This window comes from Camelus dromedarius, chromosome 34 (assembly GCF_036321535.1).
Source record: "Camelus dromedarius isolate mCamDro1 chromosome 34, mCamDro1.pat, whole genome shotgun sequence".
NCBI classification, from domain to species: Eukaryota; Metazoa; Chordata; class Mammalia; order Artiodactyla; family Camelidae; genus Camelus; species Camelus dromedarius.
The window spans coordinates 10,141,417-10,162,268 of NC_087469.1; the positions used below are offsets into that span (position 1 = coordinate 10,141,417).

At 56.0% G+C, this 20,852-nt stretch overlaps 1 protein-coding gene across 1 annotated transcript in view; it reads right to left on the minus strand.

The window, feature by feature from the left end:
* Window positions 1-1,495: 1,495 nt before the first annotated feature.
* The window catches only part of NECTIN1 (nectin cell adhesion molecule 1), a 62,003-nt gene continuing 42,646 nt past the window's right edge, over window positions 1,496-20,852 (minus strand). Inside the window, exons 2-6 of the mRNA XM_031443493.2 lie at window positions 14,465-14,815; window positions 13,618-13,920; window positions 13,073-13,190; window positions 11,462-11,613; window positions 1,496-2,534 (exon numbers count right to left, since the gene is read on the minus strand). Of these exons, the coding sequence (XP_031299353.1) occupies window positions 1,987-2,534; window positions 11,462-11,613; window positions 13,073-13,190; window positions 13,618-13,920; window positions 14,465-14,815 (1,472 nt within the window). The 3' untranslated portion in view covers window positions 1,496-1,986. The remainder of the gene's footprint in view (window positions 2,535-11,461; window positions 11,614-13,072; window positions 13,191-13,617; window positions 13,921-14,464; window positions 14,816-20,852) is intronic.

The following is a 20,852-nucleotide window of genomic DNA, read 5'->3' on the forward strand; positions in this document are numbered from 1 at the left end:
CAAGAGGGGAGAGCCGCCCCAGGGCTGGCATGGCTTCAGACTTCTGCTACGTGGCTACTGGGCGGCCTGGGCTGGGGCTAGGGCAGTGGGGGCCAGGTGAGAAGGGTGGCCCATTTGGTGGGCCCAGGGTTGCCAGGGCAGAGAGAGAGCTGGCTGGGGGTCCAATAGCAGCACCAGGGAGGGGAGGAGTAGGGCGGGGGCTGGGGGCTCCCTTGGGAAGCCTATGGCAGGGTAGATTGGTGCCCGTGGGGCACAGAGTGGTCTGCCTCCCTCCCCCGACACTTGTCATCCCACAGAGCCCCTGCACCCTGGGCTGAGCTACCCAGAATCCTGATGGGCAGGCATGAACCTGCCTCTCCCATCCTAGAGTCCTTCCCATCTAGAGTGCTGGGGGGACGGGGTGGGCAGATGGAGGAACTGAGGCACTTTGAGCTGGGGGAGCTGAGAGAGGGCTGAGAGGGGTCTTCCTCCATGGTATAGATGGGAAGACCATCAGTCTTGGGTGACTGGCAGGAACCCAGAGCCCCATCTAAGGAGGGAACCTACAACTCAAAGGGAAAGCTTCTCCAAGGCCCCCGCTCATCCAGAATGGAGACCAGGGACAGCTGAGCAAGACGGGGAGGGTGGCAAGCAGGAGCTTCAGACTCAGGATCCCTGGCTACCCCACTCCCCTTGAACTTTCTGCCAGGCCCGGAACATCTACGTTGACCTTTGTGGGTGAGGAGCTGCCTACACTCTCCAGGGTCTTATCAGACTGTGTCTGCAGAGCTTCTATCGTGCGAGCTTTTTTCTCTGTTGCCCTCCACATCAATCCTCCTTCACCTGTAACTCCTGGAGGTAATCCCCTCCTGGGATCCCAGCTCTGACTCCCCGAGAGAATCAAGAGTTAGTTGCTAGCACTTGATAGATAAGGGAGAAATCTGAGGAACTTCCATGCTGTAAGAAGCAGTGAAGGGTCAGCCTGAGATCCTAGGGTCGAGGCACCAAAGGGCCTAGTTGCTGCTACCCTTGGCAGCTTCTGAAGGCTGCCCCCATCCTCAGCTGGAAGGAAGGGGGAAGAGGCAGAGCAGAGAGGCGGGCCTTGGGCAGTGTCCAGCCTGGGTAAGGCATGTGACCCCAGGGGAGCACAGGAGTAGACACGAGTGGCGTGTGTGTACATGTGGGTGTGTGTATGTGTTGGCAGAGGTGTATGGATGTGTGGGCCAGAGTCTACCTGGAGCCCCGCTCTGTGGGGAGCGGACTGGGGTAAAGAGGAGGACACACCAGATCTGGGCCAACTAAACTCTCTGGAGGCCAATGAGGAAAAAAAATGTAAAACCCACCTTGCCAGGAAACACACTGTCCAAGGCCGTAGGTGGGGGCCTCAACTTGATTCACTTAACAAACAAGGACAACCCTGGGTGCTCTGGAAAAGCCACCCCCACCCCCACCCCTTGGGTGCAATGGCTGTCTAGACGGGAGGCCGAGCTCCCGCTGCGCCAGCTCGTGGCGGGGTGGGGGGGTGGGTGCCAGGTTCCCTCTCCCAGGGAAGGAGGAGCAGCATCCAGGGTTGGGTGGCTGAGGGGTGGGGGCTCTCCCTCTTGGAGCCCCTTCAGCCCTCCACCCGCAAGGGAGAGGACACAAACAAATTCCAGTGTTGGGGGGGAGGGCTGGCTCCCCAAACCCTGGAGGGATGCCCAGGTACACAAGACGAGAACAGGGCTCCCTGCAAAGGGCAGCAGATGGGGTCAGGAGGGAAAGGTACAGCAACACCAAAGCCACAGTGAACACAACTCCATGGGGGAGGGTGGGGGCCAGGGAGGAAGTCAAAACAAAGCCAGGTCCAGGCCCTGGGCTCCCGGTTCCCTGGGGGCGTGGGGCCAGCTTTGGGCAGCTGAATGAGTCTCTGCTGAGCTCCTGGAGGAATGGGAGTTGGGGGGTGGGCAGGGGGCGTGCGGGTCGGGGCTGGGACCCAGGGGGTGCAGACAGAGGCTCTGGAAAGGGGGGCTACACGTACCACTCCTTCTTGGAAATGAAAGACCCGTCGTTCTGAGAGACCATGTTCTCGGCCAAGTCCAGCTGCTCGGGGTCGTACTGGTAGCCCAGAGTCCGGTCCCCATAGCCGTCCTGACGGGCCTCTGCCTCATCCACGGTGAAGTAGGGCCGCTTGGCATCCTCGTCGTATTTGGGGTGAGGGCCGCCCACCTTGCGCTCGCCCCCACCACCGCCCTCCTCCTCCTCTTCCTCCTCGTAGCTGCTTCCACCCAGCGGGCCGGCTTTCTTCTCGTCGTCTGAGTCCTCGGGGTACTGCAGGTTCTGGGCCATGGGCGGGTGGTGCTGGGGGATGCCCGCCTTGCTGTAGCCGTTGCCGTACACGTGCTTCTTGGTGCTGTAGTCACCCTTGAAGGTGTGGCGGCGCCGGCGTAGGGCCACCACTATCCCGCCGACCACAATCAGCACCAGCAGGATGCTCCCCACCACGCCCCCAATGATGGCCGTGGGCACTGGCCCTGCGCGCCGCCCGTGTTCGGGAGGAGACGGGGTGTAGGGGAACTCTGGGTGAGGAAAAGAGATGGAGGGGGACAGAGTCAGTGTCTGCTCCTGGGGAGTCAGGAGGTAAGGAGGGAGGGAGGCAGGGGAGGGAAAGCCAGGAAGTGGGCCCAAGGCCCAAGGAAGATTCTAGTTCCAGAGGCCCCGCGACCACCCCACCCCTCCAATGTGCTGCAGCGTTGGTTGCTAGAGCAAGGGAAGAGAGAGGCAGAGACAGTCCCATAGCCCCAGAACCTCCCTGCTGACTTCTCCTTGGAGGGGGTGCTTGCTCACTCATGACCCAGTGTCCACTAGATGCCAGTCACTGCCACGACCCCCCGTGAAACAGGTATGCTATTAATTTTCATCCAGTACACGAAGATATGGGGCTTAGAGAGGTTAAATAACTTGCCTGAGGCCACCGGCCAATCAGGCATCATTGGTTCTCTTGCACAGAAAGCCCATGCAGATCTCACCACCGTCTGGTCCGACACCTGCTGGTCACTGTGCCCCGGCACCACACCGTGGCTTCCGAGATTCAGAGCCTAGAGTAGACTGGGTGCCCTATGCCTATGTTATCTGCTCCCAGAGTACAGGGAAGAGAACGGGCTCCCAGGTGCTCGCCCTGTAGATACATCCTGAGTGCCAGAAACCCAGGTTCTTGGCTGCGTTCTGGCCCTGCAGGCTAAGGGGGGAACCAGGGCGTGCAGCCATCCAGGGCTGTGATCATAGGATGCTCAGCATGGCTGCGCAGAAAGGGGGAGTGAGAGCATGTGAGCAGCACAGATGACAAGTATACACAAGAGGGCACGCGCGTGGGCACAACGAGCCCGCACACCTGTGCTGATGTGATGAGTGTGTGTGTACACACACGTCCACGCCGAGGACAGAGGAAAAACAAAAAGGCAAAAAAGGTGAAAAGAAAAAGGAAGTGGGTGGGTGGAGAGAGAAGGCTGGGTCAGTGACTTGGCCAGTGGGGCCAGGCCAGAGGCCTTTTAAAAGGGTCCCCAGGGGAGGCTGAGGGAGGCGGTTCCCAGCACCACCACAGGGTGGCACTGGAGACCACCTCTGGCCTTGGACCGAAGGAACTGGTGGGCAGGTCCAGGGCAGGCCTGGAGGGCTGACCTCGGCAGCTTGCACCCCTCCTCTCTTCAGGCCAGAGGAGAGGGTGGATTTGGGCATACGGTCAGGCCTCTGGGAATCGGTTTCTGCCAGCTCACTCCCTGATTCAGCATCACTCACTCCGTGGGAATCCTGTTCCTCCTAGGAGACCAGTCCCTCCCCCTGGGGGTGGAGCCAGTCCTGTGTGTGTGAGCATGTAGGGTGCTGTCTGCAGCAGGCGGGAGCAGGGCAAGGATTCTAGACCAGAAGCGGGAGGGCCTTCCAGGAGTTCAGGCTGGAAGAGCTAATGAAAACACTGGGGCCAAGGAAGGGATGCGATTTGCCCACGTCGAATGGCTGAGCGGGGACCGCCCAGATGCTCCCATTCCTGGCTTCCCCACAGGCGGGAGTTGGCAGAGAAGCACAACCACTGAAGACTCAGCTTCCCACTTGTCACCACCATGTCCTCAGTGCAGGTCACGAAGTGACTGTCCAATAAATATTTATTGAATATTTGTCCTCACCGCCCACTTCCAGAACAGCCTCCCTGAACCTCAGGCTGCTTCTCCTGGTTTACCAGGTCCCATCTGTTTACTGCCTTGAAAAGGGCTGTGCACCTGCTCCCTGTGAGATGGGAGCTGCCACCACAAGAAATGCCCAAGGGGCAGCTGGCAGGAACCTAGCTGCCTCTGTACTTTCAACCTGCTGGCTCCCTCATCAGTTCTCACCCCATACCTGCGTGCTCTCTCCTCTCGCCACCTGCCTCATCATCGCTCCATCCACCCGCCCACCCACCCAGCAACATGTATGGAGCGTAGACTTTGCTAGTCACAGGATACGAAGAACTAGCCGCCCAGCTGAGGAACCAAACGACACTCTTAGAGACAAAGCAGCACGTGGACATCAGGGTGCTGGCAGTGCTTCGGGGGTGCAGGGAAGGAGAGCACTGTGGCCTGGTTTTTGAAAAGGCCTCTTGGAGGAGAGAAGACGGGCCAAGTTGAAGGATGACTAAGACTTGGAGAGGCCAACAGAATAAGGAAGGCGTCAGGTGGAGGGGCCTGCCCTTCCTTTCTGACATGCTTCCTTTGCCGTCTGATACAACAAGTCCTCGATCCTTGTCCCCTCTGAGTGTTCTGTCTGCAGACAGCATTGCTGGGCCTTCTCTCTGCTCCAGCCGCCTGGCTGCGGGCTCTGTTCTTGGACCTTCAGCCCTTACCCTCTGCTTTCTTTCCTAGGGATAGACCTGATAGCAGTGTCCTGAGTTACCTTCATCCTGCTGGCTCTCCAACCCATCTTGGGTAGCTAGCTCTCACCCAACTCTGGGGCTTAATCTCCAAAGGCTTCGTGGATAGCAGACCCAAGCTGTGGCCATGGGACCCTAAGCCATTGGCTCAGAGGGTCAGCAAAAACACTGGGGTCAAACTCTTTGGGAAACATTGGTGCAGACAAAGCCTCAGAGCCCCTCGTCTTCTCAGGCACACTGTGAACTGTATGAGGAGCACGTAGGCTGCAGTGTTTCCTAACCTACTGGAGCATGAACTCTGCCCCTCCTGATGCAAGGACCATTCACAGGACGAGTATTTGGGTACCCACTTTGAAAACTCTTTTTTGTTTATCTAGCACATCCTCATTTGGAATTCTCTCTACCACCTTAAAGCCCATCTCTCTCAATCCTGGTTCACCATCTTCCCTCCAAACCCTCTTCCCTTCAACACAACTCCCACCACCATTTGTCTGCTCTTCCAGCTTAGAATCTCATTTATCTCTGGTGCTTCCTTCTTTACCTCTTGGGTCCAAATCTGCCATCAAACCTTGTTAACGTTTCCTATTTAATAGATTTTACTGTTACAGTAGATTCCTGAATCTCCCACCTTCATTCGGTCTCTGTCCCCTTTTAGTCCCTCCATCCACAGTCACCAGGTTAATTTTCACTGTGTAGACACTACCACTCCCTTGCTCCAAGACTAGCAGTGACTTCCCCCTTGCCTGTTCATCCACACCAGGCTGGTCTTCAAAGCTTCCATCACACAACTTGATCTTGGGTTTGGCCAACTCACTGTCCTTGCTGTCCAAGTTGATTCTTCACTGTGAACCTTTGCTCATGCTGTTCCCCCTGCCAGGAATGCCCTTCCTCATCCCCTTCTGCTCATTTCAGTGCTTCAGTCCCTTCTTTGTGCAGCCTTCTCTTCTCCAGCTCACACTTTCCTCTTGAGAATTTTGATTTACCCATGATCTGCAGCTCTCATTTGCTATAAACAATAGCTTATTCCATGCCATTAATCACATACTGACATATTAGAGTAAAGCCTGTAATAGAACACCCTGCAATAAATGCAAATTAGGATCTACCATGATTGGCTCTGGTCTGTCTGCCAGTTTCCAAATGGCTAAAGTTCTGTTCTGCGGGAACGGGGAGAGGGGTTGAGGAAGTGGCAGCCTCCTGGTAATGTGGGGCTGACTCAATTCAGCCTGTTACAATTGTGTACAATGTCAGCTCCACTATATTTACTTTTGTCCTTTCTGTAGCAACAGACACCCAAGGAGAAGTAAATCCCTCCTACATTTTACTCAACTGGATTGAATTTTTTTGGACGCCACGAATCACAGTACAGTAGAGTTTACCCATTTCACGAGAGTGACTAGTGTCCCAGACTAGTCTGTGAATTTGAATTCAAGGTAAATCTAGAAGCTGACCGCTTCTCACCATCTCCATCACTACCGACCTGATCCCAGCCACTGTCACCTCTTACGGAGACGATCACCTTCTCACAGAGGCCTTCCCTAACTACCTTTCTGAAAATGACAGCTGACGAACCATTGCCCCCAGCACTTGTGAACCCCTTACCTGCTTTGCTTTTCTCCGTACCATCTTCAAAATGACTATATAACTTTTAAAATGCATTTTATGTGTTAGTTGCCGTCTGTCCTTCTGTGCTAAAATGCAAGCTCCACAGGGACAGGGACTTGGTTTGGCTCCCTGTTGTATCCCCAAGCACCCAGCCTGCCTAGCTTGTGGCCAGAGTCCAAGAACATTCGGTGAATGAATTCTACAAAGGCAAGGCCATGTCTGAGAGGTGAGCCTCTAGGTCCCTTTCTCCTCTCGGGCCTTCTGTTTAACTTTCCCCCGCTAAGTCCTAAGTAGCTTTACTCTTCCCTGGGGATTCTGGGGACCAAAGGGAACCCTGATGATTTTGCTTACTTAAAGGCCAGCCTGCCTAGAGGCAGGAGACGGGTTAACATGACCTTCCAGCATTGCAGACTTCAAAGTGAAAATGCAAGGTAAGGGTGCAGGAGGAGTGGCTATGGGGACCTAACTCATTTGTAAGCAGGGGTGGCTGCCTGGTGTGGATGGAGCGCCCTCCCCTCTCATCCCTCCAGCTGTCACATTCAGCTAGTAGCTCCTGTCTTTGTGCCAGGAGCAGAGCCTCAAAGGCCGCAGCTGGCAGGAGAGAGAAGAGCTGGGCCATGGGGGTCATCTGTGCTTCCTGGTGGGGGGCCCAGCCGGCTTCCCTCACTTCCTCTTATAAAGAGGGCAGCCCGGCGGCCCCATTCCTGAAGGCTTGCAGCTTTCACCCTGGGACTGCAGCCGGCTGGGACCCTGGGCAGTGGAGGTTCTGTATTTCCTAACTGAGGGGGGGTGGGCTGGAATGGGGGCTTTGGATGGATCAGAGGCCACATGAAGGTTAGGGTTTCCAGCCTGGATCTAGGATCTGAAGGAGGTTTGGGATCAAAGAGGATGTTGGGCTTGCTTTGCAAACCAACGTCTGCTGCCTCCTCAGGCAGGCAGGCGAGGCTCTGGCACCAGAAGACTAGGCCTGGAGGCTGGGGGAACTACAGCTCCCAGAGTGCGGTGCTGCCGGCCCAGGGACGGCGGGAAGGCCTGAGGTCAAGCTCTGGGAAGCCCTTCTCCCCATCCTGCAGCTGCAGCAGCTGTGCACCACGGCGGACCAGCAGGCAGGGCCTCCGCAGGCTGGGGGAGAACCGAGACCTCCCAGGGGTGCGGACACAGCTGCCTCCTCACAGGCTCCCCGACGGCCGGGAGCAGGCACGTCCGCCCGGCGCGCCGCCGCGGGCCCCCTCCTGCACGCTCAGCATGCAGACAGTCACTGCCTGCTTGTCAGTGCACGTTTACACACTCAGAGGCACACACCCGCACTCACAGGCTCACATGCCCGGGCACGTGTGTGTGCCCGGGCATGCACACTCACAGGCTCACACGCCTCCTCCTGGAAGGACCTCGGAGTCCCACTAACCCTTGGGCTGAAGAACCGGCCTAACAGGCAGACCCCCTGGCCTGCGCCCGCAACAGCACTTCACTGGAAAGGGAAACTGGGACAGACACCCCGCAGCGCTGCGGCCTCCCTGCCCCGCTCCTGGAGTGCCCTGTACACTCTTCTGCAGAAAGCCCCCGCCCCAGGGTCAGTGCAGCCTCACTTGGCCTCTTTGGTCTGGTCAAGGCCATACCCTCGCAGCGCCCCCACCCCCGACTCTCAGCATTGCCCCAGGAGGGAGAAGGGAGGGGAGCCCATGGGTTTGTTTTGTGACTTGGGGGCCAACCCCATGAAACTGCTCCTGGGAGTGGGCTTCTCTGAGGGCCCCAGGCCCCGTGCAAGTGTACATGCAGATTCCGGTGAGCCTGTCTCCTCCGCTTTCTCAGCGGCACGGCCACAGCCTAGGCCTGTTGTTTGCCTCTAGGAAAACCCTCATCGTACATACAGCCCCTAACTGGTCCCCCAGTGCCATCCATCCAGCCTCCCAGGTACTCAGTCTAAACCACCCTCCTGGCCACACTGCTTCTCTGCTGAGAACCCTTCAGAGGCTCCCATGGCCAAGAGAGAGGAAGTCCTGCTTCTTCGGTCCCTGGTCACTCGGCTCCACTCACCCCTCCCCGCCGCCTCCCTCGCTTGGGAACCTCCACCATCCATCACTGCCCCCGACTCATCCTTGTCAGAACAACTCAAAGGCCACCTCCTGTGGGATATAGGACTCCGAGAAGCCTGTGCCAAAGTGTGCCCGTGCAGGCGATGCAGCGTCCCTGTGCATGCGTGCCCTGCACACGCGTGTGTGTCTGGCACGCACCGTGCCACATGCCCTCTCCCGCCGTGCTCTTCATTTCCCTCTCCAGATGTGCCCAGGGCAAAACTATTAGCCGAATGGATGGCCAAAATAAAAAATTAAATTTTCACTTATCTATCTCATTCAGGCATTCCCTCCAGACCAGCGGGGCTTGGCGCACAGGGCATGGCTGTGCCCCCCGGAGACTAGCCAATGTGGGAGGAAGGCTGCTGGGGCTGGTGGCTGCATGGAAATTGCCCTCGAGTACAAGACCATACAGCTCTGAAAAGGCTCAGGCCGCTGGGCTGAGTCTTCCTGAGGGGGCTGAGAGACCTTCCCGCAGGACGGCCAGCTCAACAGCTCCTGGGCCATCAGTGATTCAGTGGGCATCACGCTTCCCTGGCTCCTAACTGGGCTGTCAACAAGAGTCGCCTTATGCAAGGCCCTTCTCACCACCCACGTGTGCGTCTTTGGTGACCACCCCCGTCCCACTCTGTACTCAGGGAGCACAGGGGGACGAGCTGCTTGCCTCTTCCAGCCCACCTGCCCGCAAGGCCACCTGGGCCTGACCAGAGATCCCACAGAGGGCACCCCTGGAGCAGTCAGGCCCCAGGAGATGGCTCACCTGCACGGCTGGTTTCCCTCCCTTCCTGTCCTCTCGTTTCCCAGCCTGGGCCTGGGCAGTTGCCCCCTTTCCTTCCTCCCTGCTCCTGGACCTGGTGTGACTCCCTGATGAGCAGCCCTGCAGTCACGGTTGCCTGCAACATCCTGAGCTCTGGGAGAAGGGAGGCCCCGACCTTCCTGTCCCGGCCCTGCCTCTGGGGTTGGGCAGCACCACTTAGCCCCGTAAGCCTAGCAGGGCCTCTGGCCGGTTTGCTCCTGCTGGGGAGGAAATCAATGGGAGGTCATTGCTCCTGGGTTTCTTGGCCTCTGCCCCTGATTTCTCAATCAGCAGCTTCCCCAGAGAGCCCGGGTGGTGAAGGGGGATGCAGTGGTGGGATGGGTGGTCCACTGGGGGAAGGCATCCCCAGGCAGGGAGTCCTCGCTGTGTGCCAGGCAGTGGAACACGGGTTTGGTGTGATCATCAGAAGCCTGAGATGAATACGATTATCTCCGTATTACAGACTGGGAAGCTGAGACTCAGAGAGGGGAAGGGCACACAGCCAGGAGGAGCCAGTATGTGAGCACGCTCAGGGCAAGTCTGTGCTGTCCCTCTTGTGACCTGCCTGCCCACAGGTGGTCACGCTCTCTTAGGACCACTGATCTGCCGCAGGGCCCCAGGGCCAGAGCTCAGGCACCTAGGAGGCTCTTACTAAGCTTTGCTCAGACTTTCTCCAGGGGGTGAGAAGTGTGTGGCTCTGGCCTTCCTATCCTTGCTAACCTGTGGGAACCCCCAGACCCTAGCCTGGGGGAGGGGCTGTCTCAGCTTTCCCCAGGCTTCACCTCTTTCATTTCCACTACCTCCACTAGCCTCAGAGCCAAAAGCAGGGAGTTGAATGAAGAAAAGAGCAAGTGATGAGTGACTCCACCCTCCCCCCAAACCCTCGTGAGAGTGAGGACAGAACAGCCCGGAGGACAGGCAGATGCAGCCCCTGGACAGCTCTGGGCTGTACTGTCTGCAGCTGTACCTTGAACGTAACCACAGATGAGGCCTCTCAATTCCGAGAAATAGGCTCAGAGCAAATGACACCTCAGGACTTGGCCAAGCCCTGCACCCGGAGCCCAGGAACCGCTGCCCAGCTTCCTGGGTCCCTGAGTCTGGTGCAGCATCTCCTTGGGGTCACTTTCTGTGCATGACACACACCCTTTGATGTCACTTCCTGTCCATCTCAGTAGCAGCAGTATGACATCACTTCCTGTCCTAGGAGGTTCTTTCAGTCACTTTCTCACCCTGCAACTAGCTCAGGTTCAGGGTTAAACACACCCCAGCTGTGAAGTTGTGATGGTAATTTACCCCTCTATTGGCCTGTTTTGATCTTTCCATTAATGTGATAATGACAGAGTCAACATAGTAATCACAGAATGTGGGCCATTTATGGACAGACTGGTCTGTGCTAGCTACTTGGCCTACATTATGTAAATTTTAACAACAACCTTCAAGGCATGTCATGCTATCCCCATTTTACAGATGAGGGCTTGTCCAGGGTCCCAACTGTCTGACGTTGGGACCCACACACCTTTCACGTCCCATGCGATGTCTCCCCCAGAACATCCCACCCCTGGTCTCCCTTTGCCTGAGGGGTCAGGTGGCTGCATCTCCCTCCCATCTGCACTGACAGGGGAAAATGCAGGGAGAACAGCGATTCATTGGCAGGGCACACACACCACCATGGCTTGGCTCTATCCTGGCTTCCCCTCCGGTATCCCTGCTTGAGGTAAGCCTCGCCCTCCAGCACATGCGAGTTTCCTGCGGGAGCAGTGCTGGGGGGAGATGAGTGCCTCTTGCAAGCCCACCCCACCAAGTCGGCGTCACACTGTGTGCTCTGGAGGCAGACCCACGGGTGGGCTCTAACCACCCCCCCACCCCCAACAGCACTGCTGTAGATGACAGCACTGACTTCCTCCCTCCTAGAGCCTCCCTCCTGCCCCTCTCGAATGGGAGTCATCCTGTCTCACACACAGCCTTAACACAGGAAAGAGAAAAAGCAAAGCAAGACCAACGGCCAGAGCTCAAGGGAGAACCAGAGAAGCAGGAAGAGATGCAGACTTCCTACAGTGACACAGCCCACAGGTGGGGAACGCTGGCGGCGGAGAAGGTGGTGGGTGGGGAGAGGCAGGGAGGGGTGCAGCTTCCTACCTGTGACATTGACCTCCACCTGGCCCGAGCGGGTGCCGATGGGGTTGGTGGCCTCACAGATGTAGGTTCCTGCCAGGCTGTAGTTGATCGGTCCTCTGAAGAAGAGAGTTCTGTTCTGGGCCTCCACGCCCTTGGGGAGGGAGCCATTCAGCCTGTGGGCATTGGGAGAAAAGGCAGAGGGTTATGACTCTCTAGACCCAAGAAGCTGCCCCTGTGTTACCCACCCAACTCCAAGTCCTCTAGCCCTCTGGCTGAGTTTAATAGGCAGGGTCGGTCTTGGAAGGAGCAAAAACAATGAAACAACAATAATCTCTTGCATTTGGCAGTTTTGTATTACTCAGTGTTCCATATTTGATCATCACAGTACTGAGATGTAGGCAGGACAGGTAGATTCTGGCCCCACTTAACAGATGAGAAACGAGGTTCAAGGCCAGGGAAACACAGTCAGTGACAAGTGGAGGTCTAGCCAGATCTTTGGACTCCTGGCACAGTGCTCTTTCTACTAGTCATGGTTCCTGGCAGTTGGTCCTTGGTTTCCCAGGTAATGAGTTAATAATCAGGGGTCCTAACCCCAGATCTATTGAAGCTGCATCACTGGGGTCATGGCCTGGAATTTTAACAAGCTACTCAAATAAGGAGATGTGACCCACGTTTAGTAATTGGGTTCCATTTCACTGTCTCATTTTCTTGCTGGGCATGTCACAGGCCTTTTCGTGTGGGAGGACATCCTAGAACACAGGGGACCCTCTTCCTTCTTCCTGATCCTCGATGCCACAAAGCTATTATTCTGTTGGACCTAGCAGCTCCTTGGTCCACAGAGCTGATATTGGCAAGCAGGCCCTGCCCTCTCGCACCTTCGCAAAAGCGCCTTGTTCAGGAAATGGATGGTAACAAATAGCTAGGGTGTGCCTGTGCCCTCTACTTCCTGGAAAAGGAATGGAGACACAGTCTGGGCAGCTGTCTTCTGCCACTCGTGTCAACCTGCTTCTTGGCTTCCCCACGCCCATCTTTCTGTGTGCTCCATCTAGCTCTTCTCTAGGAATAATCTTGGCTCAGGGCATCAGAGCTGGCTGGAGGGGGAGACTGGACCCTCTGAGGTCCAGGCTGGAAGACTGGGAGCCAAGGATGGGATAATGGGAAATGGGGTGAGCACTCCATGAACATGCATTCTAGCTGACTGCTGCCTCCTCCCTGAGAATCTGGAGGTGCTAGAGAGAAGGAGTAGGAACAAAGAAAGATCTAGGATGCTCCAGAAAGCCAGCTTCCCTGGGGACACCTTGATAAAAATAAATACTGGGGGCTGGGGTGGGAGTGATTCAGACTGAATCACCAAAGAATGACAAAATTCTTTATTAGGGAGGAGAAAGAAGGCAGATCACGAGGGAAGCCCCCGCTGGCAGAATGGTTTGTTCCACTGACCCTGATGCTGTCAAATATGGGGGTATATGTGTGTGTGTGGGGTCTCTTGTGCCACATCCCCTTCTCACTGAGAAATCTGAGCCTAGACCCTTGTCTCCTCCCTGCCTAAGGCTCCTAGAGGTGGGGTGGGTGGGCCTCCCTGTAACTAGCAAGGTACCTTGCAAGGTGACCGGCCAGTCCCGCAGAACTTACGTGGTCCAGTGGTACTCGGTGGCTGGGGGGTTGGCATCAGCCTTGCACGTGAGCTTAACATCCATCCTCTGCAGGTACCAGTTCCCATCAAACCCCTCGATGGTCACCTCAGGCTCATCTGTGGGGCAAGAAATGATGTTTGAAAAGGGTAAGGTCAGGAGAGCAGGACTTGGGAGCTTCAGATGGGGAAAGGCTGGAAGGGACAGTGACATGGAAATAGCTGGAAGAGGGGGAGGAGTGAGAGGGAGGGTGGAGGTCATGGACCCTCAGAGCAGAAGCAGCAGGGGAATGAGGGAGGAGGAGAGAGAGGATGGGCAAAGGGAGGAGATGGGGGAAGAGAGGAGGGTTGGACAAAGTACCCTCAGAAAGAGAAAGGGAGGAGGAAGGAAAAGAGGGGAGGAGGAAAGATAAGGGGGTGAGGGACAGAGTGGGTGGGGAGAGTGACAAGAGGTGAGAAGCAAAGGAGGAGGTACTGGTGAGGATGGGGACAGTGGCGCCTGCCCCAGGAGGCCCAGCCCTGCCCATCAACACTCTGCTCCGCTCACACTGCACGTTGAGGGTGAGGCTTTCCCGGAAGCGGTCCATGTGGTAGTTGACAATGCAGGCCAGGGACTGCTGGTGGGCTTCCCGGCTGGGCACCAGGCGGTAGCGGCTGATGACGGTCACCGTGCCATTGGGGTTCCGGATCTCCTGGTACTCTGCCTCGCCCTTCAGCCGTGTTTCCCAGGACACCACACTGGGAGGCTTCCCATTGGCCGAGGTGCAGGTGGCCACTAGGACCTTGTCATCTTGCCCCTTCTTGGCTCGAAGCACTGCCTGGGTGCCCTCTATCCAGTTGGTGGGTTTGGCTGTTGGGAACCAGAAAGCACCATGGGTCCGGCTCTGTTGCCTCATCAAAGATGCACAGGCCCCAGAGGGTATGCACCTGCCAGGCCTTGCTTCCGGTCACCTGAGCATCCCTGCCTCTCAGCTGTGCTTTACCAACACGCTCCCAGTGCTTCTCACAGGGACCTCTTCATGTCTAACCCACGGCCTTCCTGCTCTACTCTTTGTAGCCCCTTTTGTCAGGTGGCAGCCCTCCTGGAGTCTTGGTATGCTCTAGGCACACGACTCAAGTGGCTCTTTCCCTTACCGTGGTGTCTGCCTGCTTCCTGGCCCCCCCGAAAGTGCCCCATGGTGGGGCTCCGACCTGAACACGGATCCTCAGTTCTGTCCGCAGCTAAGGCCTAGCCCCTAGTGAACTGGGACAGTCTCACTAGAAGGGACTGGAAATGCCACACCCAGACCATAGGCGCATGCCAACCTAAGGAGAGCATCCCGGGCCACTGAGGATGCCAAGCCTCCAGGCCACAGGCCTCACCCAAGCAGAGGGGCGCGGTCAGGTCAGCTTACCCATCACAGTGAGATTGAGCTGGCTCTCTCGATTGCCGGCAGGGAAGGTGGCAAACTCGCAGATGTAGACGCCCTCGTCCTCCAGCTCCAGGCGGGAGAGGCGGATGGTGCCGTCGGTGAAGGAGGGCCGCAGGAACTCCACGCGCTCGCGGTAGGGGGCCAGCACTGAGACGCCCATGGCGGGGTTGTAGATGGCCACGTTCTGCTTGGAGCCGTTGGTGGCCTTCTGCCACGTGACCTGGGTGATCTTGACGCCAGGCAATGGGTTGGCAAAGCTGCAGTGCAGCACCACGTCCGTGCCGATGAAGCCATACATGGAGTCGTTCACCTGGACCACCTGGCTGTGGGCACCTGGTCAGGGGAGATGGCAGAGGTGGTCAGGGACAGCCACGGCCCCCAGCCCAACTCCCTGCGCACTGTTTTCTAGCAGTCATTATTTAAAAAATTCTGACTATAAAAAGAATAATTGCTTATTAGAGAAACACTGTGAGCGATACTGGAAAATGGAAGGAAATGGAAGCAACCTGTGATCCCACCACTCGGACGTATCATTGATGACCTTACAGGAAGCATCCCCTGTGACAGTTTTCTCTGCATATCTAGGTAACGACCTTTTTTTTTTTTCTTTTAATAGAATCAGAATGCACCTGTACATATGGTTCCATAGCTGCCTTTCCACTTAGTGATATGTTATCAAGGTAGTCAATATCCTTTTTGATGAGGAGGGTGGAACAAGCTGCTTTTTGAGCAGAGGCCCAGCGTCTGCACCCTCCTGGGCCTCAGTTCCCTCATCTGATAAACGAAGTGGATAATCCAGTCCTTGCTACCTCGCAGGTTGCTAGGAGAACCAAGTGGTATGATGGATGAGAAAGCGTCAGGAGGCAGGAAGCACTGTGTGAGCTCTGGGGCCCACAGTGAGTGGCCGTCATTATGGCTACCCCCACTGCCTTCTCCCTCAGGAAGGGCTGAGTGCCTAGGCCCTGGGGTGCGCTGGCTCGGCCCCTCTCACCCGACCAGACAGAGAGCAGTAGGCGCTGCATGAGGCTCCGCCCCCTCTGGCTCCTGCTTGCCTTCACAATCAAGTCTGGAGGTCTGAACTTGGCATTCAACGTCCTTGTCAACCAGGCCCTGCCTTTTTGTCCACATCTCTCCATACATGAGGCCTTCCAAACCCCATCAGCTTGGGCCCCTCCTTGGAACACGCCATGTTTCTGTGTCTCCTGCTTCCCTCCTCCCACGTATGTCCCACTTGCTAAGTCTGTTATCGGCACCTGAGTCACGTCAACGAGTGATTCAGTCCCAGCCTCCCGGGAGCCCAGAGCCTGTGGATGCTACACTCCTGCTCCTGAGGTTCCCTAGAAGGCCCCGAAGACCCTTCCCCTTCTCCACTATGGCTATCCCACTCCAGCTGACTCCTTTGGGAAGCTTCCCTGATCCTCCCAACTCGATTACAGCTCCTTTCTGCCTGGGAATGTGGCTGCTCACACCTCTGACTTCTCCACCAGATGGTGAGCTCCTCCGGAGCAGCATCCGTGTCTTGCCCATCGCTGCATCCCCAGCGCCCAGCCCAGCATCTGGCATAGTAGGTGCTCAGTGAATGCTCATGGCCAGACACATGGCAGTAACGCCGTGAGAGGGGAGCTTTGCAAGGAGGCTGTGATCAGCGGCATCAAATGAATGAATACATTCCTAGTTTCCCTACTGATTTTGCTTTATTCCATCCAGAATGGCTTTTGTTTGAACTTTTCCTTAACCCTGAACTTGGCTCAGCTTCTTAACTGGGGGCGGCCACCCCCTCCAGTGGGTTCACTCCTGAGCTCTGTCCTCGGCCATTCCTTGAAAACTTACTTCACTCAGTTCATTTGTTGGACACCATCAATAAAATCAATGCCAGGCCGTGGACTGACCCAGAGGCAGGGGGATGGCCTGAATGGTACCCCCAAGGGAGTGGAGACTCGGGGCTCACACTTCCCTCTGTGTGATGGGATGGGAGCAGGCAGACTCCTCTGAAGGCACCAAAGACCATGGTCAGTGAAGTGTGCTGCCCTCCACTCCTCCCCTCAAAAGGTACAGGCCGGGTCTCTCCAGGTCACTGCAGTATCCCCTGTGTTTGGCACACAGTAGGCACTCAAGAAATGCTTGCTGTAAAAATGTATCTTTGGTCCTCCAAGCCAGGCCCTCGCTTTGCTTGGAAAGCTTCCCTGATGCTCCCTCCTCCTTTACGCCCATTCACATCCACATAGCCCTCCCACCTGGGGTATCCCCACCCCACCCCGCCTGCTGTCCCCTTGGCTGGTCTGTGGGGTTCAGACGTGTCCCCGGCAGAGAACACTGTGGGCTGGTAGAAGAACCATGGAGGAGGCACCCAGCAGGGAGACATGGGGCTGGGGGGAGGTTCTAGTCCGGCTCTGTCTTGAGTTCATCTTGGCACCTTAGCTGGTCACTTCCCCTTCCTGAGCCCTACTGTCTTCCCCTGTAAAACAGCAGGCTGGACTCCCCAGTCTCAAAGGTCCCTTCTGGCCCTAACTGTCTGATTCCCTGAACTGCGGCCCAGCCCAGCTGGGGCCCCACCCCAGAGACAGTCCCACGGTGAAGTCAGTGGGCCAGTCAGCCCAGTACTCCTGCTGACTGGCCAGCTGGCAAGCACTAGACCCTAGGCCTCCCAGCAGGATATGTGGGTGCTCCTCCCTCCCCATGAGCCTCTACTCACCAAGCCTGCTGGAGGCTGCCCAGCAGCTGAGATAATATGGGTATAATTGGGGAACTTTCAGCACACAAAGCCAGGAACAGGAAAAGCCAGTTGGGAGGGCTGGGGCCACAGGCAGGGGGTGAGGGGAGGAGGGGTGTGGGCACCGGGATCCATCTTGGGATGTGTGCCAGGGCATGGTGGGTCCTACAGTGGGCCGCAGCCCCCTGAGTCTGCCTTGACCCCATCTCCTCTCACCCACCCTTGGGGTATGGGGACAGGCGGGGTTCAGTGCCTGGCTCACAGGCTGACTCTCATTCGCCACGTTCTCAGCAGTGACCTCACCCTGCAGCACTGTGAGAGCCAGGAGGGGAGACGGCTGATAGTGGCCCAGGGGTGGGGAGGGGAGGCTGCTGCAAGGGGTTCAGGCGCCCAAGAGACCCCCTCTCATCCATCAGTGCCTCTGCAGGCCGGGCTGGCCCTCCCCACCCCACGTCTGTTTGGGGACTCAGACTGCTCTCTCCTGTCTGGTATGGCTCCCCCAGAAGCAACCCTATGGGGGGCAGGGCTGTGAGGAAGGTGCCTGGGTGTCCGCTCGCTGCACACCAGGTGGGTTCCCCAGGCCCTTGCCCCCTCTGCCCCAGTGAGGAGTCGAGGGTGCGGGGGGCGGGAGGGAGCAGGCGGGCTCGTCCTGACACGGCCTCTCTGCCCACAGCCCACTGGTAGCCTTGTCCACTGTTTTCACTGGAAGCATCTTTGCCATAAACGTTTTTGCTGCATAACTTACTGGCCGTAGGCAATTTTGCCGAAAAAGATAAAATAATAAAAAATAAAATAGGGGCATTAAAAAGGACATCATGGAACGAGAGAAATGAATAACTAAATTAAAAACACTTCATTTCGAAATACAAAATATTTGAATTTAAGATGTGTGTAGATTCACGGCAATTCAGTGCGAAGGACTGATTTTATTTTGTAGGTTGTACCTGAAGCAGGAAGCGCTTGTCTTCCAAGTCTTTTGTTCATAATATTTTATACATTTTTTTTCTTGTTGATTTGTCTCCTCATCTGGCATCAAACTTTTTCTTTTTTGCTAAAATTTCTTCCTTTATTAAGAGAGGTATCAGTTTCCAAACACCAGGATGCGTGACTGTAACTGAACTTTGTATTGTGAAAGCGTCCACTCCGTTGTGTGTTCTTGGCACATTGTCCCATGTTCTTTGATAGACTTTCCAAAATTCTGTGGGAAACCCGGAAGCAACTCTGTGCCTTCAAGGCCCTTGTTTTCTTTCTCCTCCAGTGTAGTGTGTGTTTGAAAATACAAAACCAACTCTTGGAGCAAATCGTCGTCTTCTGTCAGCTTGATAAAGCCATCAGTAATGTCGCTAACTGGAAGAGACCCTCGTGCATCTCAACCAGTTGAAACCAAACTGTCAAACCAAACCGTCAACCAGTTTTTTTTTTATCTTTCACAGTGAAACTGCCTCATGGCCAATCAGTTATGCAGCAAAATGTTTGCATTAAAAATGCTTTGGGTGAAAGTACCTAGAACCGCTGTCAGTAGGGCCAGGGGAGGGGACCCTGGGGGCTGGGTGTAAGGCAAAGTTTGTAGTATGGGGTTCGGGGGTCATTGAGGGTGGGGACCTCAGAGTTGTGGAATTGGGAGGGGCTGGGAAGACTGACAAGGTCTGAAGACTCTCCCTTACCCCTCCCCCTACACCAGGCTTAGGGACCCAGAATCCAACACACCTGACTTGGTCTGAGGATGCTGGGTGGAGGAGAATGTCCTTTAGACTGGGCAGATTGGGAGGCTTTCAGAGAGGGGGGCACACCCCACCCTAGCAACTCTCACAGGCAGGTCAGTAGACTGCAGTCAGTGAGAGAGCACGGCTCACCATGGAAAAGGGAAACAAGGGGCTGGATGGGGGCAGGGACCCAGGACAGGGCACTCCTCTGTGGAGGAAGAGATGGATCGTACGCTCCCCCTGGAAGGCCTGGGAGAAGGGGCGGGCAGCAGGGGGAGGCCCCTTAGAGACCACACAGCCCCTCTCCTCGGCCGGTCTAAGCTTTTCCACCAAGCACTCCAGCACCAACAGCCGGAAAACTGATGCTTGTGTCTCCCCTACGTTGCCCAAGCAACCTTCCTGTCACCGTCCCCACCAGGCAGTATGGTGGGTTTGCATTCCTTCTCTATCTCTTATGAATTAACCTCTCTGTGGCTCAGCTTGCACTCAGGTTGCACATCTGTAAAATGGGGATTACGGTAATACCTACCCCATAAAATTGTTGTAATGATTAAATGAGTACATGTGAAACTTAGAGGACAGCACTTAATGCAAAATTAAATGCTCAGTATATGTTCATTGCTATCATCATCATCACTATCATCATCACCACCACTGTCACCATCATCACCACCATCATCATCATCATCATCACCACCATCGCCACCACCATCACCACCATCATTACCACCATCATCATCTTCTCTCATTTATGAAGCAGTAGGCCTCCCTCCCTGGAACTTCATTCAACAAATATTTATCAAGCATCTACCCAGTACCTAGGCACTGTACTGGATACTCCTAGCCCCCCTCTTCCGGGAAGCCCTTCTGGACTCTCTTCACCTCCTACTTAGCTGACACCTCTATTCATTGCCCGACTGCAGATAACACAAATCTGTACCCCTTTCTTTCCTCTTTCCTAGCATGCATGTCTAGTGTAATTTCTGTTGTGTCCCTCTATCTCCCAACAGATTGCAAGTCCCCATGGGAGAAGGAAGGAGCAGGCTTGCCTTGGGTTGAACTGATCATGTCATGGCTGATGCTGGATCCAGGGCTTGGAGAGTACCCTGCAGACTCTCCAGTTCCCCAAGCAGCTAGGGCTGGTCTACAGGAGATACATATCTTCTTCCTCACAGGCTTCCTCTTATGTGAGAAGCAGAGGCTACCCTAGATGTGGGAGCCAGGACCACCAAAATGGTAGCACCATGGAGCTCAATGGACTATGCAAGCCATCATTTTACAAAGGAGACCAAGGCCAAGAGCAGTTGGATCAATTGTTCAGGGACACAGAACAGCAGCGCCCAGCCCAGTCCTCTTCCCACCCTGCCATAAAAATAGACTCAGGTTCTCAATCTAACTCCGCAGGGCCTCATTCTGGGTGGTATCCCTCCTGCAATGTAATCTAAGCGCCGTCATTGCTTCTTTTGAGAAATAGCACCTGTTATGATACTGTGGCCACAGTGTCCTGAGGCCACCCTGCCCTGGGCTTGGCGGGCACGGGGGTCAAGGAGCTGGAGTCCAGCGAATGGTGCTAGGTCTGAAATGGACTTTTGGGAGCCCAAGTCGGGGGCACCCATAGGAGGCTGCTCTGGGCAGAGCAGGAAAGAGCCAGAGAGGTAGGGAATGAGGGTGGAGAGACTCACAGGAACCTGTGTCCTTGGCGGAGCGGTTCTTGCATCCCAGGGTATCAAAGGATAAGCCTGTTCCTTCTGGCCTCAAGCACTGCCTGTCTCTCCCTGACCACTCTATGAGCTCCAGGGCCTGGGGCCCAGGTGCCTGGGGCCTGTGCACAAATGCCTCAGTTTCCCCACTGGTGCTGGGATTGGGCAGTTCAGGCTGCCTTCGTGGCTTCTCAGAAGTGCTGAGCCAACAAGGCAGGCGTCGGGCCGGCCCCCTGAGACGTCACAGACCTGCAAAA